The 26,023-nt window shown below is 49.3% G+C and overlaps 1 protein-coding gene across 5 annotated transcripts in view; it reads left to right on the top strand.

Moving 5' to 3' along the window:
• The window catches only part of FBLN2 (fibulin 2), a 115,085-nt gene that overhangs the window by 5,587 nt on the left and 83,475 nt on the right, over positions 1–26,023 (top strand). For 2 of the 5 annotated variants that reach the window (XM_075432776.1, XM_075432775.1), the window contains exon 2: positions 24,050–25,517. In XM_075432776.1, coding sequence (XP_075288891.1) covers positions 24,137–25,517 — 1,381 coding nt within the window. In that variant the 5' untranslated portion in view covers positions 24,050–24,136. Of the gene's footprint in view, positions 1–6,840; positions 6,906–16,858; positions 16,904–24,049; positions 25,518–26,023 lie in introns of those variants that run through there. The other 3 variants (XM_075432779.1, XM_075432778.1, XM_075432777.1) reach the window with 3 other exon arrangements.

Here is a 26,023-nt window from a genome sequence, read left to right as displayed (position 1 = left end):
ATCCTGGGTGTGCACGCATGGACAGAGACTGAGAGGATGGCTGCGAGATTTGCATTCCTGTTTAGATTAAAAGGCAATTTGTTGTCTCTGTTTCTGTGTCAATCCCACCTGAGGTGTTCTACAGAAACAACTTCTAGGGCTTTTCTGTACTGCGCACTGGGCTTTGGAGACCAGGTTACTTACAGAAAAAGAAAAAGAAGATGGAGGCTGGATAAGTAATGTTTTGCTGGTGTCATGAATTTTTAGTTGGGAGAGACACAGATTACATTTAAAACTCTGAAGTGTTGTGTAGCCTGAAACTTTTTCACAGGAGAATGGTATTTTATGGAGGGGAAAAAAAAAAAATCACTTCTGCAAATGATGATTCTTTTAAGAATTAAAACCAACTGTTTAGAAGTGATTGATTATTGTAACATGTGAGCACTATAAAGTTTCATCTATTCACAGTAGTATTTCAAATGATTTAAAGTTGTTTGCTCAAGGTTTGCTTTTACCATGTCATTAAACGTCATGGATTTGTTCCAGCTGTCCGCCACAAATGTATCACTCGTGATGGATTTTGCATGGGAGCAGGCTGCCAGATTTTACTTTTGATACCAAAGCCCAATTTTGTTTTTGTTTTTATTATAGTTTTGCCTTGCAGAATGAATTACTGGCTTTTAATGGAGTTGGCAGAGAAGATGCTAGCAGCTGTCTTGGGCAGAGTTACTGGACCTGGCTTGCACCTTCTGACATCCCTTGAGGCTGGTGTCGAGGGTGGGTGTCGGTGCCCTCTGACCGCTGCCAGCTGTTTCCCCCGGTATCGGCTGTGCCCGGTCCCTGCCTCCCGCTGCTGTCGCTGCCTCCCGGCCGGAGGCACCAGGCCTGCTGTCTGCCCGCAGCTGCCAGGTTCGCCTGGGCGCTTCCTGATCTGCTCTAGGCAAAATCAAGTGGATTATCTCCAGCCGCTAATTAGACTATCGAAGATAATCCCACTGGCTTTTGGGGTTGTCTCTTTCCTTCCTGAAGTGAATTAGGGAGGACGGCGAGAGGCTGCTGGGCCAGCCACATCTGGAGGGAGCTGGGCTGTGGCGGGGCGGAAGGACGGGCGGCTGCAGTCGGGAGCAGGGATCGTCCCCCAGGCCTTTCTGACAGCCGAATGAAGTCGTTATTCGAGGAGAAGGTCTTTCTTACTGAGCTGCTGAGGCTTGCCCAGTGCCTCTACCGGGTCTGTTGAGGCTTATTTTTCACTTACTCTATTTTCATAGCCAGAACGCTTACATTCGCTAGCGTGTCATGTTCTCCTGTTCTAAACTGATCTGCCCCACGCGTGGAGCTCTGTCATACAATCAATATAAAATACCTTCTGATGAGCTTGAAAGACTGGGTGTGATTAATGTATGAAGCTTGGACAGCCGCTTGGCAAGGATATAATCTGATACTGTACAGAGCTGATTGATTCGGGGATTACCGCTTGGTTCCAAACTGGTAAATGGCGTAAGTGGATCTGCTCAGGAAGAGGAACTGCAGTACCCGTGGAAACATTAGTTTGCCTCTAGAGCAAAACCAAAATGCAGTCTACTTGCTGGTCCTGGCATGGCTGCTCGCATATCCAGAAGGATGTGTCCTGTGGGAAGTGTTTGCAGTAATTTGTGGATTTTTCGAAAATGCGGACATCAATAGCGAGAGCGCGTGATAAGCAATCTCTCTTCGTGTTTATTAAGATTTCTGCATTATTCTCAGAGTGCTGACATAGTACTCTGTACCCTGGGATGCTGACGGAGCCCTGGCCCAGGCTGCCCAGGGAGGTTGTGGAGTCTCCTTCTCTGGAGATATTCAAGCCCTGCCTGGCCGCGGTGCTGTGCAGCCTGCTGTGGGTGACCCTGCTTGGGCAGGGGGTTGGGCTGGGTGACCCACAGAGGTCCCTGCCGACCCTGACCATGCTGGGATTCTGTGACTATATAGGACGCGTAAAAGAATGTGGACATGTAATAGTGTCTCTTCAGTCTGGGCAAACAGGTTACCTCAAGTGCATCACTTCTATTCCAACATTTAAATAAAATGAACTATGGTGCTAGTAACAACAAAGGAAACTCACTGGTATATACTTATGTTTACTAAAATCTCTCCTTCTGTGAAGAGTGAACAAATAAATTAGCACTTCACAGAATCACAGAATAGTAGGGGTTGGAAGGGACCTCTGTGGGTCATCTAGTCCAACCCCCCTGCTGAAGCAGGGTCACCTACAGTAGGCTGCACAGGATCTTGTCCAGGCGGGTCTGGAATATCTCCAGAGAAGGAGACTCCACAACCTCCCTGGGCAGCCTGTTCCAGTGCTCCGTCACCCTCAGAGGGAAGAAGTTCTTCCTCCTGTTCAGACAGAACTTCCTGTGCCTCAGTTTGTGCCCATTGCCCCTTGTCCTGTCGCTGGGCACCACTGAAAAGAGGACTTTATGGTCTTTATCATGAAGATGAAGCATACCTCTAGACTGAACACTTTCACATATTTAGTTTGAATCCTTGGTTACATTTCTAGCTGGTGGTTGCTTGTCTCTGGGGCTGGAAACAGCACAGCGCTGGGCACTGGGGTACTCCAACGTGCAGGTAAAGTTCCAGGTGCTGCCACAGTTGTGGTACAGCTTTGCACTGGAAAAAAACACCAAAATAGGCAGCGAAGTGGGTCAGGCAAGCACGTGTGTGTTAAATAACGTAATCTCTAGTCGGTTTGAAATGAAATGCTTCCATTTCTCTTTAAGCCTGCTTTTCAAAAACTCGTTTAAAGAGGCTGGGTAACATCTGCCATCAGGAAGGTCCTTACGTTCGGGCCCTCGCCCCGAGAGCGCGCAGCACGCGCTGGCAACAACTTCATGTTGGTTTTCAATGGTGTTTTTCCCTGATAATGAAGTAGGTCTCGTTTCCTCATTAGAAGAAAAGCTACGTTAAAGAAGAAAAATGCTTTCTGCAGATCACGTGCTGCTTTGCTCCTCGTTCGGTTCGCCCCGATGTGGAGTTGCGGCGTGCGTGTAGCCTGGCTGCCCGACCTCCCCTCCTCTGCGTAGTGACGCTGATACTACAGCTAGGGGGAAGCTGAGACTGCTGGCAAAATGGGTGGAAAATCAAATGTTTAATGTTTTGCTTGAACATTTTGTGGTTTCTCCTGAAATTCTTTGTCTGAAACAAAGGGTGTGTTTTGTTCTTTTTTAGGGTTTTTTTTTTATTTGAAAAAAATCTGCAGTGTCACTGTGGAGTGCAGAAGCTTCTACAGAAATGGCGTAAATTCTGTGCAAAATGTTTTTTTAAAAACTGAAAGGAGGACAGTTACAAACTGCAAAAAAATGCCTCTTTTGATGGTGAGAATTTGTTTGTTGGCAGGTTCTTACCAATGCATTCAGAATCGAAAGGTTAGCGATTTGGAAAAATCTCGAAACACAGTAATTTCACATGACCCCCTCTTGGAAGCTGCAAAGTTTTGCATTCTTTGCTCCAGCACAATTCCCACTGAAGAAATACTTCAAAAAAAACCAGACTATGGATTCTTTCAAAAATGTCATTCCATGCTTTTTGGGTACTGTACTAAGTTCTGTTTATATATCTTAATCTTAGCCTGATTTATATGAGCAAAACGAAGCTTTCATGGATTTGTCTGGAGTCTGGAAAAGATACGAACCAAGCCGTGGGCCAGAGCGTGGCTGTCCCGCTGAGCTGGCGGGCGCTGGGTGCCCGGGCTCTTCCAGCCGGACGCGGGCTGCCGCAGGGGTGGGCTGCCCTCTCTCCCGGGCGGCCCCGCCGGAGTTACCTGCCCAGTGCTCCCCGGCCCTCCTCGCCGTTCGCAGGCCTGAGGAGCAGCGATGGGCACCAGGGATGGGCTGGAGGCAGCGGTCGGTTCTCTCCGCAGAGCTGTGGCTGGGAAGGGGGTGGCTGCAGCCCGGGCGCAGCAAGAAAGAGCAAAGCTCTGGGAGCAAAGCAGGGATGGTGGTGGTGCAGCCATGCATGGCACGCTCAGCGCCCGCACAGTGCCCAGGACAGGGCCTCCGAGCTCTAAGGGACTGTCTGAAGCATAAAAAAATAGGTGGCTTTGGAATGATGTTGGTGAAATGAACTTCTAGTCGAGTATCTTCTTGCCCTTTCAGCCAGGCTGGCTTTTACTGTGATGCTAGCTTGCGCTGCTAGTTGTCACTCGGAGAGTATTCCTTTGTTATTTCTGAATTACTGAGACGCTTAATTGGCTGTTCGTTAACTGCCTTTGTGAAAAATAAGATTTGATTAATCATCATTTCAGCAAATTATAGCCTGTTCCTCCGGCGGAGGAAACGAAGCAGCGGAGAGCTGGCTTCCTGCCGTCGGCCGTGACCTGCCCTGGCTGTGCAGCCCGCGCCGCCTGGCCCCGGCCCTGAGGGCTCGAGGCGCCCAGAAACCAGAGGGCTCTCCTGTGGCAGTCGGGGATGGGGGACTGTCGGGTTGTAGGATCGCTTAGGTTGGGGAAGCCCTTTGAGGTCATCGGGTCCAGCCGTCAAGTCCCGCGTTAACGGAGCGAGGGCCACGGAGCAGTGCCCAGGGCGCGCTGGAGGTGATGCCTCTGCCTGGCAGAGGTCCGAGCTGTGGACATAAACGCAGGCAGACAGCAAGCGGGGTGGCTGGTGGCCATGATTCCTAACCTCTGAGATGACTTCACCTCCTTTTTGTTACTTTTCTGTAAGCAATCATCATTTTAACTGATCAAGAGCAAATTTCTGAGCTGGGATCTCGAATTCATCATTGAAGGATGTATATTTTTCTCTGAAATAGTCCTATGTAGTACCTTATTTCAAGTTTTACCTTACACACATGCTGATTTCAAACCTAACTGGTTTCAGTTACGCAACAGGGAAGCTGCAACTAGCACCTTTGCTTTAGAACAGAATGGTTTATCCAAGGGTCTAGAGTTTGGAGAAAGGAGAACTGCACGGGGGTATTATGCAGTCGTTAGAAATCCCGCACAAGGTGTTTGCAGGCCTTGCTCACAAGGCCAAGAACGCAAAAAGCAGGTTCCTTACAAGAAAGTGCTTTGCCGCCTTCTGGCCAAGAGTTGAAGCTCCCCCAAAGGTTTTCTATTTTCTGCCATGGCTGTGTCTTCCATCCTTCCTTTTCCGAGGTCCCTGACTTTGCTCCCCTTTAACCTCTGTTAGGGGCCCTTGCTCAGCTGTTTCAAAGCAGCTGTGGCTGCTCCCCATCTGTCTGGGGGTGGCAGAGGGAGCCACAGAAACCTCCCGCTGCTTTGCCAAGCCGGTCTCCTTCAGCCTCCTCTGTAATGTGATTTAGCGGTGTTTCAGGCACTGCCAATGTTGACGTTGGGATTACATGGAATTTGCTTTCAGGAAAGTTGGAGAATAGCACAACCATTGGTGGTTGGCACTTTACCCTTTTCAAGGCCTAAACATTCAGGAAAAAGCAACGCCGGATCAGCGCTCGCCGTTCGTCACCTGGGCTTTGGTGTGCAATGCTTAGGACCCGATGGCGTGGCTGGGGCTGGGCAAGCAGCAGTGACAGGACTTGAGGACCGCTCTGCCCCTTGTCCTCCGCGCCTGCGCTGGTCCTGGTGCGTCTGGCAGCTTCACAACTGGTCTAACTCTGTGCCGTGCTGAGTTTGGGGAGAAGAGGTATTTTATTCTTCTCTGAAGCGTAGTCTCGTCGTCATTGAGCATGATGATGATTGCAAACACAAGCCAGGAACAGGTCAATAACAATAGAAGAATATTAACAGGAGAATTAATAGAAGAATATTAATAATTAATAGAATTAATAGAAGAACATTAACAGGAGAATTAATAGAAGGCTTTCTTTTTTTTTACAGGCTGCTTTTATTATGTGTGTGTAGTAGAAAGGTTTCTTCTGTTTAGCAGAAGAGACAGATTGTTTTTTGCTTACAGAGTCACAGAATGGTGGGGGTTGGCAGGGCCCTCTGTGGGTCACCCAGCCCAACCCCCTGCCCAAGCAGGGTCACCCACAGCAGGCTGCACAGCACCGCGGCCAGGCAGGGCTGGAATATCTCCAGAGAAGGAGACTCCACAGCCTCTCTGGGCAGGCTGGGCCAGGGCTCCGTCACCCTCAGAGGGAAGAAGTTCTTCCTCGGGTTCAGCTGGAGCTTCCTCTGCTTCAGTTTGTGCCCGTTGCCCCTTGTCCTGTCACTGGGCACCACTGGAAAGAGTCTGGCCCCGTCCTCCTGACCCCCACCCTGCAGATATTTAGAGGCATTTCTAAGGTCCCCTCTCAGCCTTCTCTTCTCCAGGCTGAAGAAGCCCAGCTCCCTCAGCCTCTCCTCGTAGGAGAGATGCTCCAGTCCCCTCATCATCCTTGTAGCCCTCCGCTGGACTCTGTTAGCTGTTGGCAGCACTGGAGAGGAATGGATGGGTGTCTTGCAGCACACCCCATGAACGTTTTCCTTGCCGGAGATCCCGGACCAGATCCCCAGGCTTCACTGGGTCTCGCGGGGCCTCAGTGAGCCTCACCAGAGCTCCCTGTGACGGCCATTGGGGATGTCCGTGGCCCCAGTGCTGTGGTGGTGGCCGTGGCTGTCTGCGGTCCGGGGCTGCGGACCCCTCTGCGCTGGGCACCCCGGGGAGAGTGAGACAAGGCCCTGGGCAGCCCGGCGCATCGCCCGTCCCGGGGTTTGGTAGGTGGGAGCGAGCGGTCCCGGGCCCCGCTCGGGCGGAGGAGGCAGCCCCAGCGCTGCCCTGGCCGCAGCCACGGCTTTGAAACGCGAAGCAGCTCCCCTGGGCGTCGCGGCGGGGGGGGAAAAGCGAATTAACCATATCGTAGGCACATGGTACTTCCCTGCTCAGATTACACCGCGAAATCTGGGCAGTTCCTAAGACGGAGCTGGGAAAGGGGGTTTGGGACTGCGAGCGGCACTTGGAGCGGAGCGCGGCTGACATGGCTGGGAACAAAAGGTGACGGGAAAGCTCCCCGCGTCTGCGTTGCCGCGCATCCCCGGGTCAGCAGAAAGCCTTCCTAGCCGGGCGGTGGTTGTGGATTTGCCGGGAGAAGCGGGAAGGAACTTTGTGGGAGTGCGGGCTTTGCTTTGTGCCTGGCGTTGCGCTGGCTGTGTTTCTCTTTGATTCCGTACTTTGGTTTCTAGCTTCGCTTTCTAACCGCTCACCAGACTCGTTAAATATCTTCTGTTTGGTACCGTTTAAAGGCTTACGGGGAAGGGGGTGGATTTGCTTTGTGAGTTCGGACTGCGAGAGCTGGGTCTGCTCCGCCGGCGGACAAAGCTCGCTGCAGTACGGATTTTATTTGCGAAATACTCCGTAAGCACCACATGCGTTGTGCTATTAGCCAGATCTTCGCGGACCTTTTTTTTTTTGTTTGTTTTATCTTCTCTGAAGTGGGCTTCTTACAAACCAATTATTTTTAATGCCGCCTCTGGCCTTTTGACTGGGAATTCAGAGAGCGTTTTACCTCACGTACTGAAGCGAAAGTCCGGTTTGTTTTTGTTAATGTAAGTCAAGAAGTAGCAGTGATTCGGGGTGACAGGCTGAATGTGAGCCATATGAGCCGAGCTGCACGAGCATAAAGGATGATTGTGCTGCAAAAGAGCTCCGAGTAATTTAGATTTTGACACACTTACCACTTCTCAAGTTGCGTTTCCCCCCTCCCAGCCACTCCTGCCCTTCCCCCACCATGCGGGATCTGATGGGATGGAAAAATATATGGATTGTCCCTGGGAATAGTAATGGTTGGGCTAAAAGTGCTTTGCCTCTGCGAGTTTTATTATAGCGACGCGAGTGCTTCGCAAAGGGGTGGTAATAATGCTATACGCTCACACACAGAGTCTGAAACAATGACGTTTCAGACATAAATAACTCTTTTTTTTATTTTTCTCATAATTCTTAGAGTGTGTAAGTGTCATCTGCTTCTCTGTCTCGCTGGCAGGTTTGGAGAGGCGGCGATCCCTCGCAGGTTTCTGGGTTCAGAAGCGTAGCTTTCGCCTTGAGCCGCCGGCACCCAGCTCCGCGCGGCTCCCGGCGCGTGTGACGAGTTGCGTGTTGGGGAGGACTGCTTGTCCCTGGGACGCCCGGAGCCCCGGGCAGGGTGCCGCTGCGAGCCCCACTCTGGGCTCGAGGATTTTATAGTGCCATTTTTTTCTAATTAAGCACTATTGATTTCTTTTGTGCATGTTTTTTATTAATGTTATTGTAGACCTTTTAAATCTGCGGTTTCTCTGTATAGATGGCAAATGAAGGATGTTTTAGTGTTGACTCGAACGATGCGTACTCATAGCAGGATTTTATGTCTAGCCTTTTTATTGATTAAACATTTGCATATCTTAGTGTTTGGATGTAGAAGGGAATAGCAAATGGAAGTTCATTTCTGGCTGGGGTTTCTTACCGAGGAGTGAAAGGTGCGGGGGGGCACGCGCTGTGTGTATGTGAGTGTGTAACATGTTAGTGTAACACCTATAAAATAAGACATGTTTTACTGTCTCGTAAGCTTGAAGGTTGAATTCTGCTCCCTTAGGAAGTATATAATGCAGATACAGCAGGCACAGACCAGGGTAAATGAGAACAGAATCTGTTTTTTCGGTGAGTCTGTTCTAACCCGTTGGCCCAGTCCAAGCCTCCCGCTAGGTTATTAGAAAGGACCTTGCTGGCACTGGTGGAAGTGGGGATGAAGCCAGGCATGAAGATGGTCTGGATAGTGACATGCCTTTGCTGTTTAATGTTGAATGTGAAGTTTTTAAAGAAGCAAACCAAAAATAATACATTGGATACTATTTTTAAGGCAAAATCCTGGCAAAATGTCTGTCATCAGGTTCCAAACAATTCCTTGCTTCACTTTAACAATGAGCTATCCATTATATGGTCTTAATTTATGCAATGTTGAACAGTTTCTGGCGTTACTGTGCCCCTGCAGGAAGAACAGATGGTACTTTTGAATGAGTTTTGCTATGGGATAAAATGTTCCAGGTCTTCAACAGATCATATCCATCTGTAAGAAGGGAATAGCGTTTGCGTAAAATAAACAGGGTAGAGTCAAACAACTTGAAATCCTCCACTGAAGGAAAAAGAGTGCCTCTGGGCTGAGCTGGTAGTACTCATTGGAAGGTGGAATGTGGAAAGCTGTCTCTCAGCATTACTTTAAAGGTGGACATTTATTTTGGTTAAACATCCCAAATGGGAGATCTTCTGTATCAGGACTTAGAAGGCAGTGGTCAGTGTATAACATGGTCAGTATATACTGGCAGTAGTCTGTGTATAACAGGAGTATGTTACGTTTACAATCAGATAGATTGGTTAGGTCTTCATCTTGTCTCCATGCAATAAAGTTCTGTCTTATTTGATTTGTAGAGCTTTGGCTCTCTGAGAATGGTGTGGGAGCAATGAAGACCCTGATCCTGACAGCCCTTATCATGTCAGTATAGAATGTAGCAAAGCGTACAGAATGGAGTGGAACGTTCATCTCCATCACGATGCACAGCTCGCACCCTCCGTAACAGTTAGCCTTACGAGTCAGAGGATTGGCAGAACTGTGCAAAGTTGCACCGCTTTCCTCCTCCATTCTTCAAAATGACCGTGCTAGGATGATGGAATCCATCATTTTTGAGAGCTCTGCTGCGATTCTTCCAGTCGGCCTCTTGGGGAAGGATTGTTTTCTCCTCGTTGGCCTCGGTATTTTGGTGGTCCGCATTTGGCGAATGAATAGCCCCTTCAGTTTATCTGTCATTCTTACAACTCTATAAATTTTGTTCGTACTCTCTGTAGAGTTCTCCTTTGCAAATTGAACAGTCACAGGCTCTTCATCATTATCTATCCGAAAATAAGGTAATTAATCATGTAAGGTCCCCATACGGTGCATAAAGACAAGCTCACATCTAGGGGGCAATCTGTCCATCCATCCACCCTAAAACAGATTATCAGTGATAGCAGTTGCCCCCTGAAGTTTTACCCACCTCTCCGCTGACTCTAGGGGAAGCTCCAGCAGTGAGGTAACTTCTAGAAAACAGAAGTTAAACTGAACCTGTGAGCTTTAGAGAATTTAGGTTCGTGGTCCTCTCTGTTCTGCTCTTGGTCTTTGTGCTTTGAATACCCAAGATCCCTGTATCAGCAACTTGCTGTTAGAAGGGATTCTGCAAAGCTGCAGTACCTTTACATTTTTGGAAATCTGGTGAGAATCTTCCCTCTCCCAGCCTCCAGCATCCGTCAGCTGGGTGCGACCGTCTGACTGGGCTGCCGGAGAGTTTGAAGTCATTCTGGGGTGCGGCAAGGTCGTGTCACGGGAAGGCTCTCTGCAGGTGCCCCTTTCTGCCGGGCCTCGGGGGCTGCGTTCGGGAGTGCGCCGACAGAGGAGTCGGAGAGCGGAGTGGGAAGCGGCGGTACCTCTCCTTTCGCTGGGGAGGAGATGTTGTAGTCCTGATCGTTTGGGGTTACTTTCCTTGCTGGTTGGTTTGTGGGTTTTTTAATACCAAATGTTCAGTGATTTTGAGAGACTTTACTTTGTCTTTTTCATATTAGTGACTTGGTGATATTAATCTTTCTTGCCAGTTGTGTGCTGGACTGTGCATAACGAGCGGGGAGGGAGACAGCATCAGCTCATTCTTCTTCTGGTGTATTAATGATTTATTTCCTGTTGCATAAATCATCTTTACAGTTGTTGGATTTCAGCTGGAAAGTAAAATAACTTCCTCCTCTTCCAGGAGAAAATCGACCAAAACAGATACATGTATTTTAACGTACCAAGACCAAACCAAATTGTGCTTGCCTAGTCAATACCACCTTCTTGGGATACTGTTCGTTGTAATGAAAATCAGGCTCAATTTACTGTGTGGTTAGTGTGTTCAACAACTACAAGGTGTCAAAGGAAACGACGTGTTCTTGTTATTTAAATTATGGGTATCTCTGTAAGGTAACATATAAAAAAATATTCGATCAGCATTTTATGTTAGCGAGTGTCCTTGCATGTGCAGAACATAATGCGAAAATAGAGCAGTTGATTGCTCTGGATTCTCTCTCCGGCGTAGGAGGAATGTCTGGGTGTGGCCCAACAGGAAAAATAAAGTTTACACCAGTATTATAAGTTTCCCAACATTTTATGCAAGAAGACAGGCCTGGCTTACTTTTCAGCAAATTTGATAGGGACTGCCTTTTTCTCATAAATTTTGGAGAAAATCTGGTTGGTTTCTTCAGTAATAAGACCTGTTCTCTTCTGGGCAGTGGTTAAAGTTGCCATTTTTTGCCATTTTTATCTTTAAAAACATAGTATGTTCCCCATCACAACAAAGCCAAATTTTGCAGTGTTACCGTTTCTGGATTGCCGAGATTTCTAATTTTGATTGCTCTGCTTTTAGTTGCAAGTTGTTATGGATTTACTTGTATTTGTTGATGATCAATAACTTAAAATATTGAAGAGTATGGGTTGCATATTTACATAGCAGACCGTACTATCTTCCTGTGGTAACTGAAAATGCCATGTATAACTTCCAAAGTAAACAAGACTTGCTCTTCCAATATCGTTCTGGTTTGTCGGGTGAATATGGTGCAGAACCACAAATCATTGTGAACACAAGAACTGCGTGCGTGCATCCGAGGGCAGAAGTTGTCTGCAGCAAGCTGTCTGTGATCACGGGGCGTGTCAGTTTGAGATTCTGTACAGTACACAGAAAAAAAAACAGTGCTTCTGGAAATTTCCTCAGGAAATTGGCCTCGAAATTAAGGTTACACCTTGGACAATTTGGATCTGGTCCAAAGCTACAGAAATCAACGGAAGGAGTTGAGGATCTGGGGTTCCATATGTGCAGCAGACGAAAGGGCTGTGCATTACTTTCACCTTCCTTAGAGAGCAAAAGCCTCCCAGAGGAGTACAAAAAATATGTGTATTTATATGTTTCTGTATCTGTTTATGTTGAAACCTTTCAGTAATAATTAATATTTTGCTTTCATGAGTTTCAAAGTACCAGTCAGTGCTTTCGTGCTTTTGTTTGATGACAGCCTCTAAATAGCTTTAAATCTGTTTCAGGTTGGTTAGAAGTAGCTTTGCTGCAGGGAGAGAACAGGTCTCACCACTGAAGAGGCGAACCAGGCTTTCTCCAACACCTAGTACAATGCCTCCTCTGAAGCACTGCTCTAGATTTTAAGCTGGAGTAAATGAGGTAGCGTGACTGGCCTTGGCATCTCTTGAAGGACAGATAGGGCTCAAAGCACTATCCGTCCAGACCCTCGCTGGCAGAGTGCGGAGTCTGTCTGTCTGTCTGTCGGAGCTAGACATCTTTCCGGTCAGCATCAAGTTCAGTTCATATAATTGTGTGCTACAGCAGATACAGTAACAGGTCGCCAGCAGTGGGTGTGCGTTGGGTGCGTGGGACCCCGACCTGCTTGTCCCATCACCTTGAGGACTTGCTGGCCGCCGAGGAGCAGAACCTTCCTCAGCCTCATGCCCAGCCAGTGAGGTGCAGGACAGTTGACTTTCCGAAAGTGGGAGTCGCACAGCAACTCTCGACTTCTCTTGCGCAACTCTTCACACGCTTTGAGGATCAGTGAAGGATAAACACAGGGTGGAGGACGGGAGGTGTTGCAAGGGTAGCTTCTGTTAGTTACATCTGGCATATTGTCGTCTCTGAACGATAGGCTCCGGGATGAAATAGCAGAGCAGGCGTCTTCTCACATTTTGGTATCCAACAAACCAAATTAATTCCATTATCTTTTGTGGAAAGTTTGTGCAGGAGCAGTTTTGATTGATGGATTGCATCTGCGGCTGCTGACTGATGAGCAGCATGATAGATGTAGCTTCATTTACAGGGATTTGCTTTCATTCATGAGGAAAAATTGAAGGTTTCTTTCCAGCACATTTTTTGAATTAAAACTTTTCACAGTGCTCGACAAATGGTAGGCTTTGATTTCCATTTGTTTAGTGCCTGTGGTAATTAACATTTCTGTGAGAACATTTTAACCAAATGTTCTAGTTTTTCCTCCATTAAAATAATAATTTTTTGCTTTCGCTAAAGAATTTAATTGATATATATAATAACCTTGATAGGGGATTTCTTTTGTCACCGTGTCGGAGGAAACTATTCCTGAGGAATGATCATTGTTGCTTTTTCTGGACTTTGTTAATTTATAATTGGCAATATGCCTCACGGTACATCCAGTCCACTTCCTGCAGCTAATGCTCTGTCTGCGGTCCGTTGTCTCATGGCGCGGGTGGGGAGAGGGCCTGTGTGTGACTGGAGAAACAAATCCGCGTTCCTTTTCTTCATACCAAAGAATACCTGGCCAGATACTCAGCCAGATTAATTAGCTGAACATTTTTCAAAGCAAAGTTGCAGGGCTGGATCCTTAACCCAGCCTGTCTTTGGAGTTGATTTCCAAACCCGATCTCCTCCTTCGTGGCTCGTAGAAAACCACAGGGCTGGGAAGTCAAGAAATGGATGACTGCTTAGTGATACTGGTACCAGTTTCTGTTGGGAGATGCATCCACCTTTGTGTTTTTCCCCCCTCCGTTTCACCATGTGTGCTTGGTTCTTGGGTGCGGGTTCAGGCACAGGTACTGTCGCTGGCAGTAGAGGTCCCGTGCAACCTGTCCCGTGGTGAAGCCCGAGCTTTTTGGCTCAGGCCAGGCTTTCTCCAGATAAGCTTCCTGGGTAGAAGTAGTGGTCAGGACAGGCGTTTCTTCTTGCGTGGCTTATTCTTGTCCCTTCCTTCTGAGGGGAAGCCTCTCTGCTCAGAGGAGAGCACAGCAGGCTGTTGGGGTGACTGCCAGGGGCAGAGCTAGAAAACCTAGGGTGGTTCCAGCAGTAATGATGTGCTCAAGGAGGCATGAGGTGATGGGTGATGGGTAAATTTCAGCTAGCATTTTAGCCACCAGATACAATACGCTACGGAGTCCTTCTTCTCCAGTTTTTCCCCCCCAGACTTTATCCAGAGGAACAGGGCAGAGGATGCCTTCTCTGTGTGGGACAGTGACAGCGGTGGCCTGGTGTGCTCTCTCGGAGTGTTACTTCTTTCAGAGCCAGAGCCCGGGCGGGACGGTGGGCGTGCAGACGTTCACCTGCTGTCGTGCGACCCTCGGCTAGGTGCGTTCCTCAGAGCGGAAGATGGATTTTCTCAGCTGCAGAGCAGGGTGCAGCTAATGAAAGGAGTTGGTTTGTTGCTACAGTTGGTCACTAAGAGTACGTTGACTCTCATGAGGGAGAGATTTGGATCCTGTTGAGTCACAAAAGAGGAGAGTTTGATCTTGGGGGCCTTCTGGGGATTTCACTCCGTTGTGAAAAATCTTTGTGCCTTTTGAGAGGAACGTGTCAAAATTCACAGCGTGCTCCTAGGGAGATCCTGATGGTAGGCAGCAACTGCATGTGTTGTGGATGAATAGAGGTGTGTTGACAGAGCTCTGTACGAAAGCCGTGGAAAAAATGTGAACCAAATTAGTAAGAGACTGTAGAATGTTGACTGTACGATACGTGTTATTTTCACCTCATCAGCAGACAGAATGTCACTATTAATCATGACAATGACAAGGCCAGGACACATTTACTGAAAAATTGTTTACTACAAACTTACTGTTTTGACATTTTGTTTCGACGCTCATTTGGAATTGGTTGGCAGACTGAAGCACACCCCTCGGAGTTGCTCTGGAGAGTCTCGGATCAAATCCTGCGGTTCTGAGGTTGAAGTCCAGGCGATGGCGGACCCACCACGCTGGCTGGTGAGCAGTTGTGCCTCGCAGGTACGCTGTGGAGAACTGTTGCCGTTCCCTCAGTGAAAACAGCTGTTAATTATTTCCATATTAGCACAGGGCAGGAAAGGCTGCTTGCTAAGCTGTCAGATAAATAGTAGGCTTTCTTTTGCCTAATTTGTATTTTGGGGTGGGGGAATTTTCATTTTCAGCTGTCCCAAAAGGGCTGCCCGAAGCAGGTGGGCAGTACCCAGGTGTGCTGCTCTTCAGTGCCGAGGTGCCCCAGCCAACGTGTTTCCCAGCAAAGGGCGAGGATCTGTGTTACTGGTGGTCGCTGCTTAGGGTGGGGAGGTTCAGAGCGCTGGCTGGACTGGGGCGTGATAGAAGACTGGGTTAAGAAAACACACCCAGAGCTCGAAACTGTTGCTTACAGAAAGTTCTAAGTAGCACTGTAGTCATTTTATTGAGGAGAGCAGAAATACGGAGAGGGGATCGCAGAGGGAGTGGAGATGAGACGCTCGCATGCTGCATGCCTCTGTCCCTGAGGTTGCAGCTGGTTTTTTCTTAGTGAGAGTTGGCAGCAGCCCTGTGAGCTGTGTGAAACACTGGGAAGGGCTGGAGGATGGGAGTATCCTGGAGGAAGATTAGGGAAAGCAAGGAGGAGAAAGAGAAATGTAATCCAGGGCCTTGAGAGAATGCTTTCTGAGGAGCATGGTTAGGAGACTGTACAGGGGTATGTTCTGCACGAGTTACAGAATCCCAGCATGGCAGGGGTTGGCAGGGACCTCTGTGGATCACCCAGCCCAACACCCTGCCCAAGCAGGGTCACCCACAGCAGGCTGCACAGCACCGCGTCCAGGCGGGGCTGGAATATCTCCAGAGAAGGAGACTCCACAGCCTCCCTGGGCAGCTTGGGCCAGGGCTCCGTCACCCTCAGAGGGAAGAAGTTCTTCCTCGTGTTCAGCTGGAACTTCCTCTGCTTCAGTTTGTGCCCGTTGCCCCTTGTCCTGTTGCTGGGCACCACTGGAAAGAGTCTGGCCCCGTCCTCCTGACCCCCACCCTGCAGATATTTGTAGGCATTTCTAAGGTCCCCTCTCAGCCTTCTCTTCTCCAGGCTGAACAAGCCCAGCTCCCTCAGCCTCTCCTCGTAGGAGAGATGCTCCAGTCCCCTCACCATCCTCGTAGCCCTCCACTGGACTCTCTCCAGTAGCTCCTCATCTTTCTTGAACTGGGGAGCCCAGAACTGGACACAGCACTGCAGATGAGGCCTCCCCAGGGCAGAGCAGAGGTGGAGGAGACCCTCCCTCGATCTTCTGGCCACACTCCTCTTGATGCACCCCAGGATCCCATTGGCCTTCTTGGCAGCCAGGGCACACTGCTGGCTCATGGTCAACCTGTCATCCACCAGCACACCCAGGTCCCTCTCCGCAGAGCTGCTCTCCAGCAGGTCCACCCCAAGCCTGTACTGGTGCCTGGGGTTGTTCCTCCCCAGGTGCAGGACCCTGTACTTGCCCTTGTTGAACTTCATCATTACGGCTTCTTGCAAAACGTATCTAAAGAAGGGAGAGCACTGTGGAAACTAGGGATTTGTTTCTTCCTGAGACAGAAGGGAGGAGTGCAGCTCTTTTTTCTTTTTTTCTCAAGTAAATGAGAAAAAAATCATTCCTTCACTTATCAGAGCAGCTGCTGGTATTTACAGCATTCACCTGAGCGAGGAGCGTTGAACTGGTGCTGGCACCTGGGGCAGGGCTGGCGCTGGAGCCGTGCTGCCCCGTCTCCCCGGGCTGTCTCCACGCGTGTGCGGCTGCTCGAGGTGCTCTGCGACTGAGGGACGTGCTCGGCCTGCCTCCTGCCAAAAGGGCTCTCTCTGTGCAAATTAGTTCATAACTTGTGAGCTTTGACAAGTTTTTGTTGGCTGTGCCTTGGGAAACGTTTTTGAATGGCTGTTGCTGAGTTTGCTTTAATCTTTTCCCAGATTTTTTTTGGCTGTCTTGGAAATAGCCGCGTTATTTAATTGTGTTTTTGAGGTGCATATGCAGTCACCTGAAACTCGGTAATGTAAAAAAAAATGTGTATTAATAACAAACGCATTTATTTTCACCAAAAAGGAAGAGTTAGGCTCCTTCCGCAGCGTGACCCGGCCGCAGGTACCTGCTGAGCCTCCCTGCATCGTGACATGACTCTGCCCTCCTCGCCTCTGCCCTGTCATTCCCTTGGAAAAAGGCTGCCTTCGCTCTCCAGGACTTCAAAAATGGCTTCAGAAGCTGCGCGTTCCAGAAGAGTACGTCCCAGAGCTGCGTGGTCACTGTTGCTAATGCTTGGCTACTTCAGCTGAAATACCGTGGGTGGTGCTGTTCCGTTACTGCAGCGTGTCAGGTTCCTGGTCGGGTTTGAGCGTGGGGAATGTCCTGGGGAGCGTCGGGAGCATCGCTGCCCAGGGGAGCTTCTGCTGGGAAGGGAGGCCTTACCGGAGCCGCTTTGGGGAAACGGCGTGAGTTTTGACCCCATGCTGCTTGCTCCCTGTTTGTCCCACTCTGGAGTTCTCTCTTGAATTAAGTAATGGTCCTCCACACTCCCAAATGTCCATTTGCTTAGCTTTTCCGTGAAAACGGGGTTAACGGTAACTGATTTCTTATTGAAAATAAAGCTGAGGAAAACCGCCTGCAAAAGCTATGACTTCTGAAAACAGGCTGATTTTGCCAAGCACTGGAGTGCTGACAACACTGAAGTGACTAAGCATCTCGTGCTTTGCTTTTGATAAGAAAAAGCAGCTCACTGAATCTGGATTTACACTGGGGTTGGTTCTGCCCCTCCTCTTTCTCCCCAACCCGGGTGTCGCGAATGAGAAAGCTGGCTTCAGCTCGACCCCAGTTTCATGAACTGGCAGGCAGAAATGCCGGGCTCTGCGCGCTCCGTGTTGCATAAGAGCAGCGAAGGAAACCCTTCTCCACTTTTCATTCATCTGCCTGCTGAATAGCACTGCAGTTCCCTCTGCGAGCGGGATGGGCTGGGAGCAGCCGGCAGCAGCCCGCTCCAGCGCTTGGTGAGATCACAAATTTCCGGATTGAGAGGGTGTGAAAGGAAGAGCTAATCCGCCGGCTGGCACGGCCCAGCCGGGACTTACCGGGCTCAGGGCTCTTTCTGGTTTTCATACGAGAAAGATCTGTCACAAATTTCCATTTTCTCTTGCTTTTAAAAGGGATTGTTTTGAAATTGATGTTTCCTTCCGTCCCCTCCCTTCTCGCTCCCTGAGTCTACACTGTGACCGCAGCCGTTGAAGAGCTGCTGGCGGCTGCAGCGGACCCGAGGCTTCTGGCTGGGGAGAGGTGCTGAGACACACAGAGGGGCGAAATACGTGAGCCCTGTTGTTCAGCGTGGGTTTTGCAACGCTTTCGCCAGTGCTATAGAGATTCAGCATCACGGGCCGGGGCTGTGTTTGGTCCCTGGTCACGTCCAGCCTGAGCCTGGAGAGCCAGCTTGGACTGGAGCACTGGGAGCCCAGGAGAACCATTCGTAGCATCTCTGTGGGTTGGTGAGCTTGCTTGCACAGGTAGGGAGTGCCGCTGCTGCGCTTGCTTTCCCACAGCTTAGTGCCTCTGCGGATTTCTTTCTTGGTATGCGTGAAACCTGGGTGTAGATCAAGGGACAGGTGAAGCGGCTGACCCCCACAGCTGCACCCAGCAGGGCCTGTGCTCCCAGCACGTGGCACAGGAGGGGTCTCGCCCACGTCCACCGCCTTCCGCTTCCACATCAGGCTCACATCTGGCCCTTCACCCTGCTTGAAAGGAGGAGATGTATATCAAAACAGCGTTTCCATTTTTACCATCCTCGAAAATAGCAGCTTGGTGAGGAATTGAGGGGTAGGCTAGAGGAAAGAATTGTTCTATCTAAACATGTTTGCAGGGATCTGCAGCTGGTTAAATCGCAGGTGCGACTTCAGAGCTGGAAGTCGGGGGGTTCTCCTGCAGGTATTGTCCACTGCAGTGGGCTGAATTTATTCTGCCTGTTGCTTTTTGTTTATACATGGCTGCCTCCTTTTATTCGGTGAACATTTGAAAGAATGCTCTTGATCCTGCAGCGTCTCTTCCACAGCTGCACACCTTGTGCAGTTGCTCGGCTGTCTCTGGGCCAACCTTCACGCAGAAAGATGGTGTTCGTGTGAAGTCTTTGAAGGAAAGTGCCTCCTGTCACCTCGGCTTACCTAGAATAAGCTTTCTGGTTCAGCACTGAAATGAAACCATCTGGAGAAAGAATCTCCCAATAAAAAACTCCTCTTAATTTAAAGAAGTTGCACATTTGAAATGTCTAGAACTTCTGTGGGAACACACTGGTTTCATCAACATTTTCAAGTAATAGAGCTGAACTGTTTTAATCAAGTCAACATTCTTCCTTTTGACTTCATGTTATGGCTTTGATTGAAGTAAATCACTCGGAGTATATTGTTTTGCAAAAATGTCAGGATTTATAACTTTTTGGCCCCAAATTGAATTGAAGTAAGCATTTTGAAATCTTGCTTTGTTCTACCCACTTCCCCTGCCAGGAGACAGGAATATGAGGTTTTTCAGCCAGCGCTAGTTAGAGTTTTCACGGTTGCTGCTGTTAGCCTTGGATGCCGTGTCACACAGACACTGGTTTCATCTGCAGCGTGAAGCGTTCTCCTGCCTGTGTTTTGTGTTCATTTGGACTCTTATTTTTTTAAGCTGGTTTTCCATAAGGTGTCTTTGCTTTGCCTGTCCTAGGAATCTTTTTTAAAGAAGGAATTGAGGAATAAGGAATTCCTTTGTGGTCTGACCATCCTCTACTTACTGCTGATTTACCTCCCAGGTTTACTTCTGTTGACTTTGAAGGACTTAGGCCCAATGCAGAGCCCTGGCCCTCCCTTGCATGGGTGCTCATGCTTTGTCAGGACGTGCTGTGTGGGCTCCCCAGTTCAAGAAAGATGAGGAGCTACTGGAGAGAGTCCAGCGGAGGGCTACGAGGATGAGGAGGGGACTGGAGCATCTCTGCTACGAGGAGAGGCTGAGGGAGCTGGGCTTGTTCAGCCTGGAGAAGAGAAGGCTGAGAGGGGACCTTAGAAATGCCTCTAAATATCTGCAGGGTGGGTGTCAGGAGGACGGGGCCAGACTCTTTCCAGTGGTGCCCAGCGACAGGACAAGGGGCAATGGGCACAAACTGAGGCACAGGAAGTTCCAGCTGAACCCGAGGAAGAACTTCTTCCCTCTGAGGGTGACGGAGCCCTGGCCCAGGCTGCCCAGGGAGGCTGTGGAGTCTCCTTCTCTGGAGATATTCCAGCCCCGCCTGGACACGGTGCTGTGCAGCCTGCTGTGGGTGACCCTGCTTGGGCAGGGGGTTGGGCTGGGTGACCCACAGAGGTCCCTGCCAACCCCTGCCATGCTGGAATTCTGTGACTGGCAGCAACTACTTTAATAGTGGTCCGGTACGACCCCAGTAAAGCCAACAGGGTTAGCACTCGAACCAAAGGATAGCAGGATACGCAGCACAGCAGGTCAGGAGACTCCGCGAAGGACACATTGAAGCCTTCTGGGTCATGAAGCAGTGCCTGAGGACTGGGGTGACGCCTGGGTTGTCTTGCTGCAGAGCTCTGTAAAGCTTTCCACCGAAACTTTGAGAGACCTTTGTTTTAGGTGTGCAGGGCTTAATTTGTTGTGACATCCCACCCAACTGAGCAGCAAAAGTCAGTGCCATTGCTAAGAGAGGGTGAAGGACAGAGCTGAGAGGGTGAAGGATAGAGCTGAGAGGGTGAAGGACAGAGCTGAGAGTGAGAAGACATGACCCTCGTTTAAGTAAAGCCTGTGAGTGTTGTCCCAGTTGTGTAAAAGGACATTAAAGAAAGCATTCAAATAGTTAATGGAAACAAATTATTACAATAACATCTACTGGTGTTAGACTTCCCTAGCCCCCAGAGATGGGGCATTTTTTCCTTCTTGGTACAGCCGCCTTTATTTCACGGCTGTAGCTTTTGATGCCATTACCAAGTAATTAGCTGCCGTCTCCAGAGCATCGTTTCGGTGCCGGGGAAGGGCGTAGATCCAGAGGCGGTTGCACATCAGCTGCGTGGGCTGGCAGCAGCACACACGCTCCCTTTGGAGGGGTGCGTTTTCTCAGCGGGGCTCGGCGGCCGTGTCTGGGTGCTTCTCTCCAAGCCGTTTTTCTCTGTGCCTGAAGCAGAGACTGTGTCTTTGATACGTGAGTTTGGGGGGGTGGGAGCAGTGGGTTTCACAGAATCACAGAATAGTAGGGGTTCAAATGGACCTGTGTGGGTCACCCAGCCCAACCCCCTGCCCAAGCAGGGTCACCCACAGCAGGCTGCACAGCACCGCGGCCAGGCGGGGCTGGAATATCTCCAGAGAAGGAGACTCCACAGCCTCCCTGGGCAGCCTGGGCCAGGGCTCCGTCACCCTCAGAGGGAAGAAGTTCTTCCTCGTGTTCAGCTGGAGCTTCCTCTGCTTCAGTTTGTGCCCATTGCCCCTTGTCCTGTCACTGGGCACCACTGGAAAGAGTCTGGCCCCATCCTCCTGACCCCCACCCTGCAGATATTTAGAAGCATTTATTAGGTCCCCTCTCAGCCTTCTCTTCTCCAGGCTGACCAAGCCCAGCTCCCTCAGCCTCTCCTCGTAGCAGAGATGTTCCAGTCCCCTCATCATCCTTGTAGCCCTCCGCTGTAGCCCTTCCTCTGGGGAACAGACGGAGAAAGCACAGGGAAAATGCAGTGGTTTAAAGGAATAAAAAGAGATACTTTTGTTGGACTCATTACACTAGAAACAAGGAGCCTCTGGTGAGGGAAAGTGAGCCTGAGGATGGGGAAGATTGTGGTGTTCTTGACAGAAAAAAGGGTTTGTGAGGATTTCAGCTTAATCAGTTTGAGGTTGGCAGCTTGAGAAACCAAATGCTGTGGGATGTGGAAATGATCAAAAGCGAAGGGGTATGGAGGGACTGAAGAAGGGCTTGGGTGGAAAGTGTGGGAGGTGGGGAGCAGGGACGGGGCTTGCTGCGAGCTCTCCGGGCCTCGCCGTGGATGAGAGGCAAGGCAGCAAAGAGAGGAACGGAGGGAAAAGTGGCCTCAAGTTGCATCAGGAGAGGTTTAGATTGGATATTAAGGAAAATTTCTTTACTGCAAGAGTGGTCAGGCATTGGACCAGGCTGCCCAGGGCAGTGGTGGAGTCCCCATCCCTGGAGGGGTCCAAAAACTGTGTAGATGTGGCACTTGGGGACATGGTTTAGCAGGCATGGTGGGGTTGGGTTGACGGTTGGACTTGGTGATCTCAGAGGTCTTTCCCAACCGTAATGATTCTGTGATTCAATGGAGGGCACCCGGACGAGCAAACCAGCCCTTGGGCAGCAGGGGGGTGGAGGTGAGGAGGGGAGGAGGTACGGCGCAGAGGAGGGCAGCTGAGCGGCTCCGTTGGTGAGGACAGGACTGTCCCACGAGAAACCCTCAGCTGCGCTTGCACGTCCAGGCGTGCCACATACACATTACGACCGGCTTTCTGCTTCTTGCTTCAGGATACGGGGTAATTTGGGGGCTTCTTGCTGGGAGTTTACCCGCGTCGGGGTCGCGGGGCTGAAGCGTTGAAGCCAGGAGGTACTGCTGGGAGGGGGTGGTGGCAAAAGCCTGCTGTGGGACCCGTGCAGAAGCAGCTGATCTTTAATTGTCCTTCCGTTCATTATTTCCCAGTGAAAGCTATGTAATAATTACAAATGTGGATTACCTGGAGAAGCTGCTGAAAGTAGGATAAATTATTAATTCCCAGGCTGGATTTGAAGAATTAATTTCATCACCACGTATTGAAAGTTCTCGTTCATACAAAATATCCAGAGCAGTTCTGAGAAAAGTGAGATTCTTCCAAGCCATTACTATATTTTCTGACAATTTTATTTTTCCTTCAATCAGTGTCCTTTAGCACACTCAACTAATAGACTCCAATTAGTCGTGGAAAACCTACATGTGTAGTAACTACTTCTCTGCACGATGTACTGGAGTCATTCACGTTCCAGGGCAGAACTGTGGAAATTCTTAGCACAGTTTGTCCGTATCTTATCAGCGCAGGCACGCTTTTCCCACGGCCTGGCCGCTTTCCAGCAGCGCCGGAGCAGACTTGTTGGAAGCCCAGTATGAATGGCAGAAGTAATCTTTCTGAATGGGTTCGCTGGCAGGATTCCTGTTGCGTGTGTGGTTTATTGTTCTTGGTGATGTGACTGCATTTTACCCCTAGATAAATGTTTTAGGGGCTTTATTGTTTTGATGACGGGAGGGGTTCTGGAAAAATAATCAGGTCGCTAATTCTATAAAATTCTATAGGCGCTTTTTTTTCTGTTTTAATGACTTTTCCGTGTTAATTGTGTAGCTTTTTGAGCGTGCTTCTGATGTAAAGGAGAACTTTAACTCTTAAGCTTTTCTACGGTCAGAGAGTTTAGTGATTAAAAAGCAAACAACTTTTCCTCAGTGCATTTTAACAAAGTGTTATTATGCCAATTCATTTATATATTTTATATATATATATATATATATATATATATATATATATATATATATATATATATATTCTGTTCATAGTGATCACTATGAAGTATTACTGGTGTTGTCAAAACCAAAAGGAGTGGTTGCTGGTGGTGGCCTGTCCTCAGCTGGCGTAAAGGTCCGCTGTGGGAACTCCAGTGCCTTGGAGTCGATCCCTCCGAGCGCTGCAGCCTGCTGTGGAGCTGTGCCAGCTCCTGCGAGCTGAGGATCCGGCCGCTAATATGTATTACAGGATAGCTAACGTGATGTGGAACCGCACAGTAACCGCAGTATACAAAGAAGTTCTATTTTAGCACTGCTGGGGCAAAAAAATAGCTGTTAATGCCAAAGAGAGAAGTGCAAAAGACTGCAAAGTGGGGGAAGGAGGCAGAAAAAAACTCCTCTTAATTGGAATTAACGTGTGTACAGACAAATTCTCACGTCTCAAGGCTAAGTTTTGTCTAAGAAAGATCCTGAAGATTTGGGTCTTTGTACTTGAAACATAAGGAATGATTATCTTCAACTTACATCTGCAGAGGAAGAACCGTGTGTTTACTTATTTTCTGCCAAAAAATCTTTCTCTTTTCAGCTAGAAAGATTAACAAAAAGGCATTGAAGCGTAAAGGCCTTCTTTTTATTGAAACACGTATACATTTTGTGAACAGATCCGAAAGAGAACAGTCGCAAGGTTTTTTTCCGTTCTTTTTCTTTCTTTCTTTTTCGAAGTGGGGGCGGGGGGGAAGCATGCGACTCCAGACTCAGTGCCTACAATGCTTGGAAGACATTATGATTAATTTTGTACTTAGGTTTCCAGATGTTGGATTTTTTCCCAACTTTTAAAGACCTCTAATGTTTAACAGGATATATGCTGAGTATAGTCTTTAACAGAGTTTTCTTTCATAACTCTAGGATCTATGAGAAAAGGTAACTTGGGAAAACACGGCAGATCCGGAGCTGAATCTACAGCCTTCTAGGAAAAAAAAAAACCAACATTAAATGTGCAAGTTTGGAGTGGAGCTATCTTTGTTTGGGAAGACTATGGATAGGTACCAGAGCTGGCAGCAGGGCTGTTTGAATGCCATCCTCCTTGCGCTGCTGTGGACCGGCATCTCCCGTGCGCAGAGGGACTGCACGGGCGCGGAGTGCCAGCCCCTGGACAACTGCATCGAGGACGTGCTGGAGCCCGGCGAGTGCTGCGCCACGTGTCTGCAGCACGGCTGCACGTGCGAAGGCTACCAGTACTACGACTGCGTCAACGTGGGCTTTATCAACGGCAAGGTGCCCGAAGGGCAGTCTTACTTTGTGGACTTTGGGAGCACGGAGTGCTCGTGCCCCAAGGGAGGAGGCAAGATCAGCTGCCAGTTCATGCTGTGCCCAGAGCTGCCCCCCAACTGCATCGATGCGGTGGTGCCGGCGGACGGGTGTCCCCAGTGTGGCAGGATAGGTTGCCTCCACGAGGGCCAGAAGTATGTGGCGGGGCACACCTTCCACATGCCCCCCTGCAAGGTTTGCCACTGCCCGAACGCTGGTGGTGAGCTGATGTGCTACCAGCTTCCAGACTGCAACGCCTTTGCCTTGAACACTGCCAGTCCAATCGATGCTGAAGACGGCGAACCAGAGAGGCACTACGATGACCCGTACAGCTACGACCAGGAGGCACCAGAAGGAGACAACACCCAGGTGGAGTCTCCAAAAAAATACAGGAGTTATTCGTCCCACCTAGAGCAAGAGAGCATCAGCCAAGAGCAAAGCGAGGATTACGACTACCTCCCAGCCAGCGTCGCTCCTTCGGCTTTGGCTCCGGCCGGTCCGTACACCGAGGAAATGGCTGCGCCGCTCACCACACCGGTGCCTCACGTCCCCTCTGAACTTCGCAGTGCCACGGAAAGAAGCGAGCGGAAGAGGGTGCCCCGCACCACTGCAGCGTCCCTCCAGCAAGCGACGCGTAAGGAAGCGCCAGTAACGACCAGTGCTCCTCCGGAGCACACGAGGGCAACCACTGAGACACCCAAGCACCCGGAGGAACTGGAGAGGAGACCAAAGGGCAAGCAAGGGGACAAAGAGAGGCAGGAGCAGGAAAGAGCTCCCCACTCTAAAATGAAAAAGCACGCCAGAAAAGAAGACCCAGGGAACAGCATGTATCTAGGACCGAAAGAGGTGAATTTAACAGAGCCGAGTTGGTCGAAATCCTCCCACGAAACGCACGAGGGAAATGCTTTCCCCAAGGTAAAGTTCAGTGCAACGACCTCTCCTCCTGTTGCTCTAAAGGAAGACCGTAGTCAGTCATCCCAAAAGCAGTCACAGACACTTTATCGTTACCACCCCGAGGAAGATGGGGACCCCAACTCTATTCACGCTAACCCCAGGTTACCAGAAGGTAAGAACTACTTCCAGTGTAGATGTCTAGAGAACATTTACTCATAATCACGTTGGTGTGTATCCGCTGTTCTTTTCTTCTTACTGCTCCATGTGGGCGTGAAACGAAGCAAACCTCCAGTTACCTTCTTTCATCTCTTCCAGAAGATGGTTTGTGTTTCATTTGGTGTAGTAGACACCATTTCCCTGTTGCCTACCTTGCTTTGATTTTGCAGACTGTGGATGGTGTTTGCTGGTATTTTGACTTTATTTCAGATGATGATTTGTTAAACTCCGACCTTTTCCTTCCATTACTTGCTTTTAATTTCTAACGTGATGTTAGAGAAACATCTTACTCTACACGAAAGGATTTCATTAGCTGTCTGCTTGGATCCTCCAGTTGCCAACTGAACGTAATCACGTTGGTTGCTTTTGTCTTTTGCTGGGGAGGAAGTGAAACAGTTGTGCTTCTACTACGAAAATATTTACAGCGCTTGTTGTAATATTTATCCTATGGTTGAAAGGCTG

The sequence above is a fragment of the Opisthocomus hoazin genome, chromosome 11 (assembly GCF_030867145.1).
Source record: "Opisthocomus hoazin isolate bOpiHoa1 chromosome 11, bOpiHoa1.hap1, whole genome shotgun sequence".
NCBI classification, from domain to species: Eukaryota; Metazoa; Chordata; class Aves; order Opisthocomiformes; family Opisthocomidae; genus Opisthocomus; species Opisthocomus hoazin.
The sequence above is the reverse complement of the archived record's forward strand: the minus strand, read 5'-3'. Positions and strand labels throughout refer to the sequence as shown.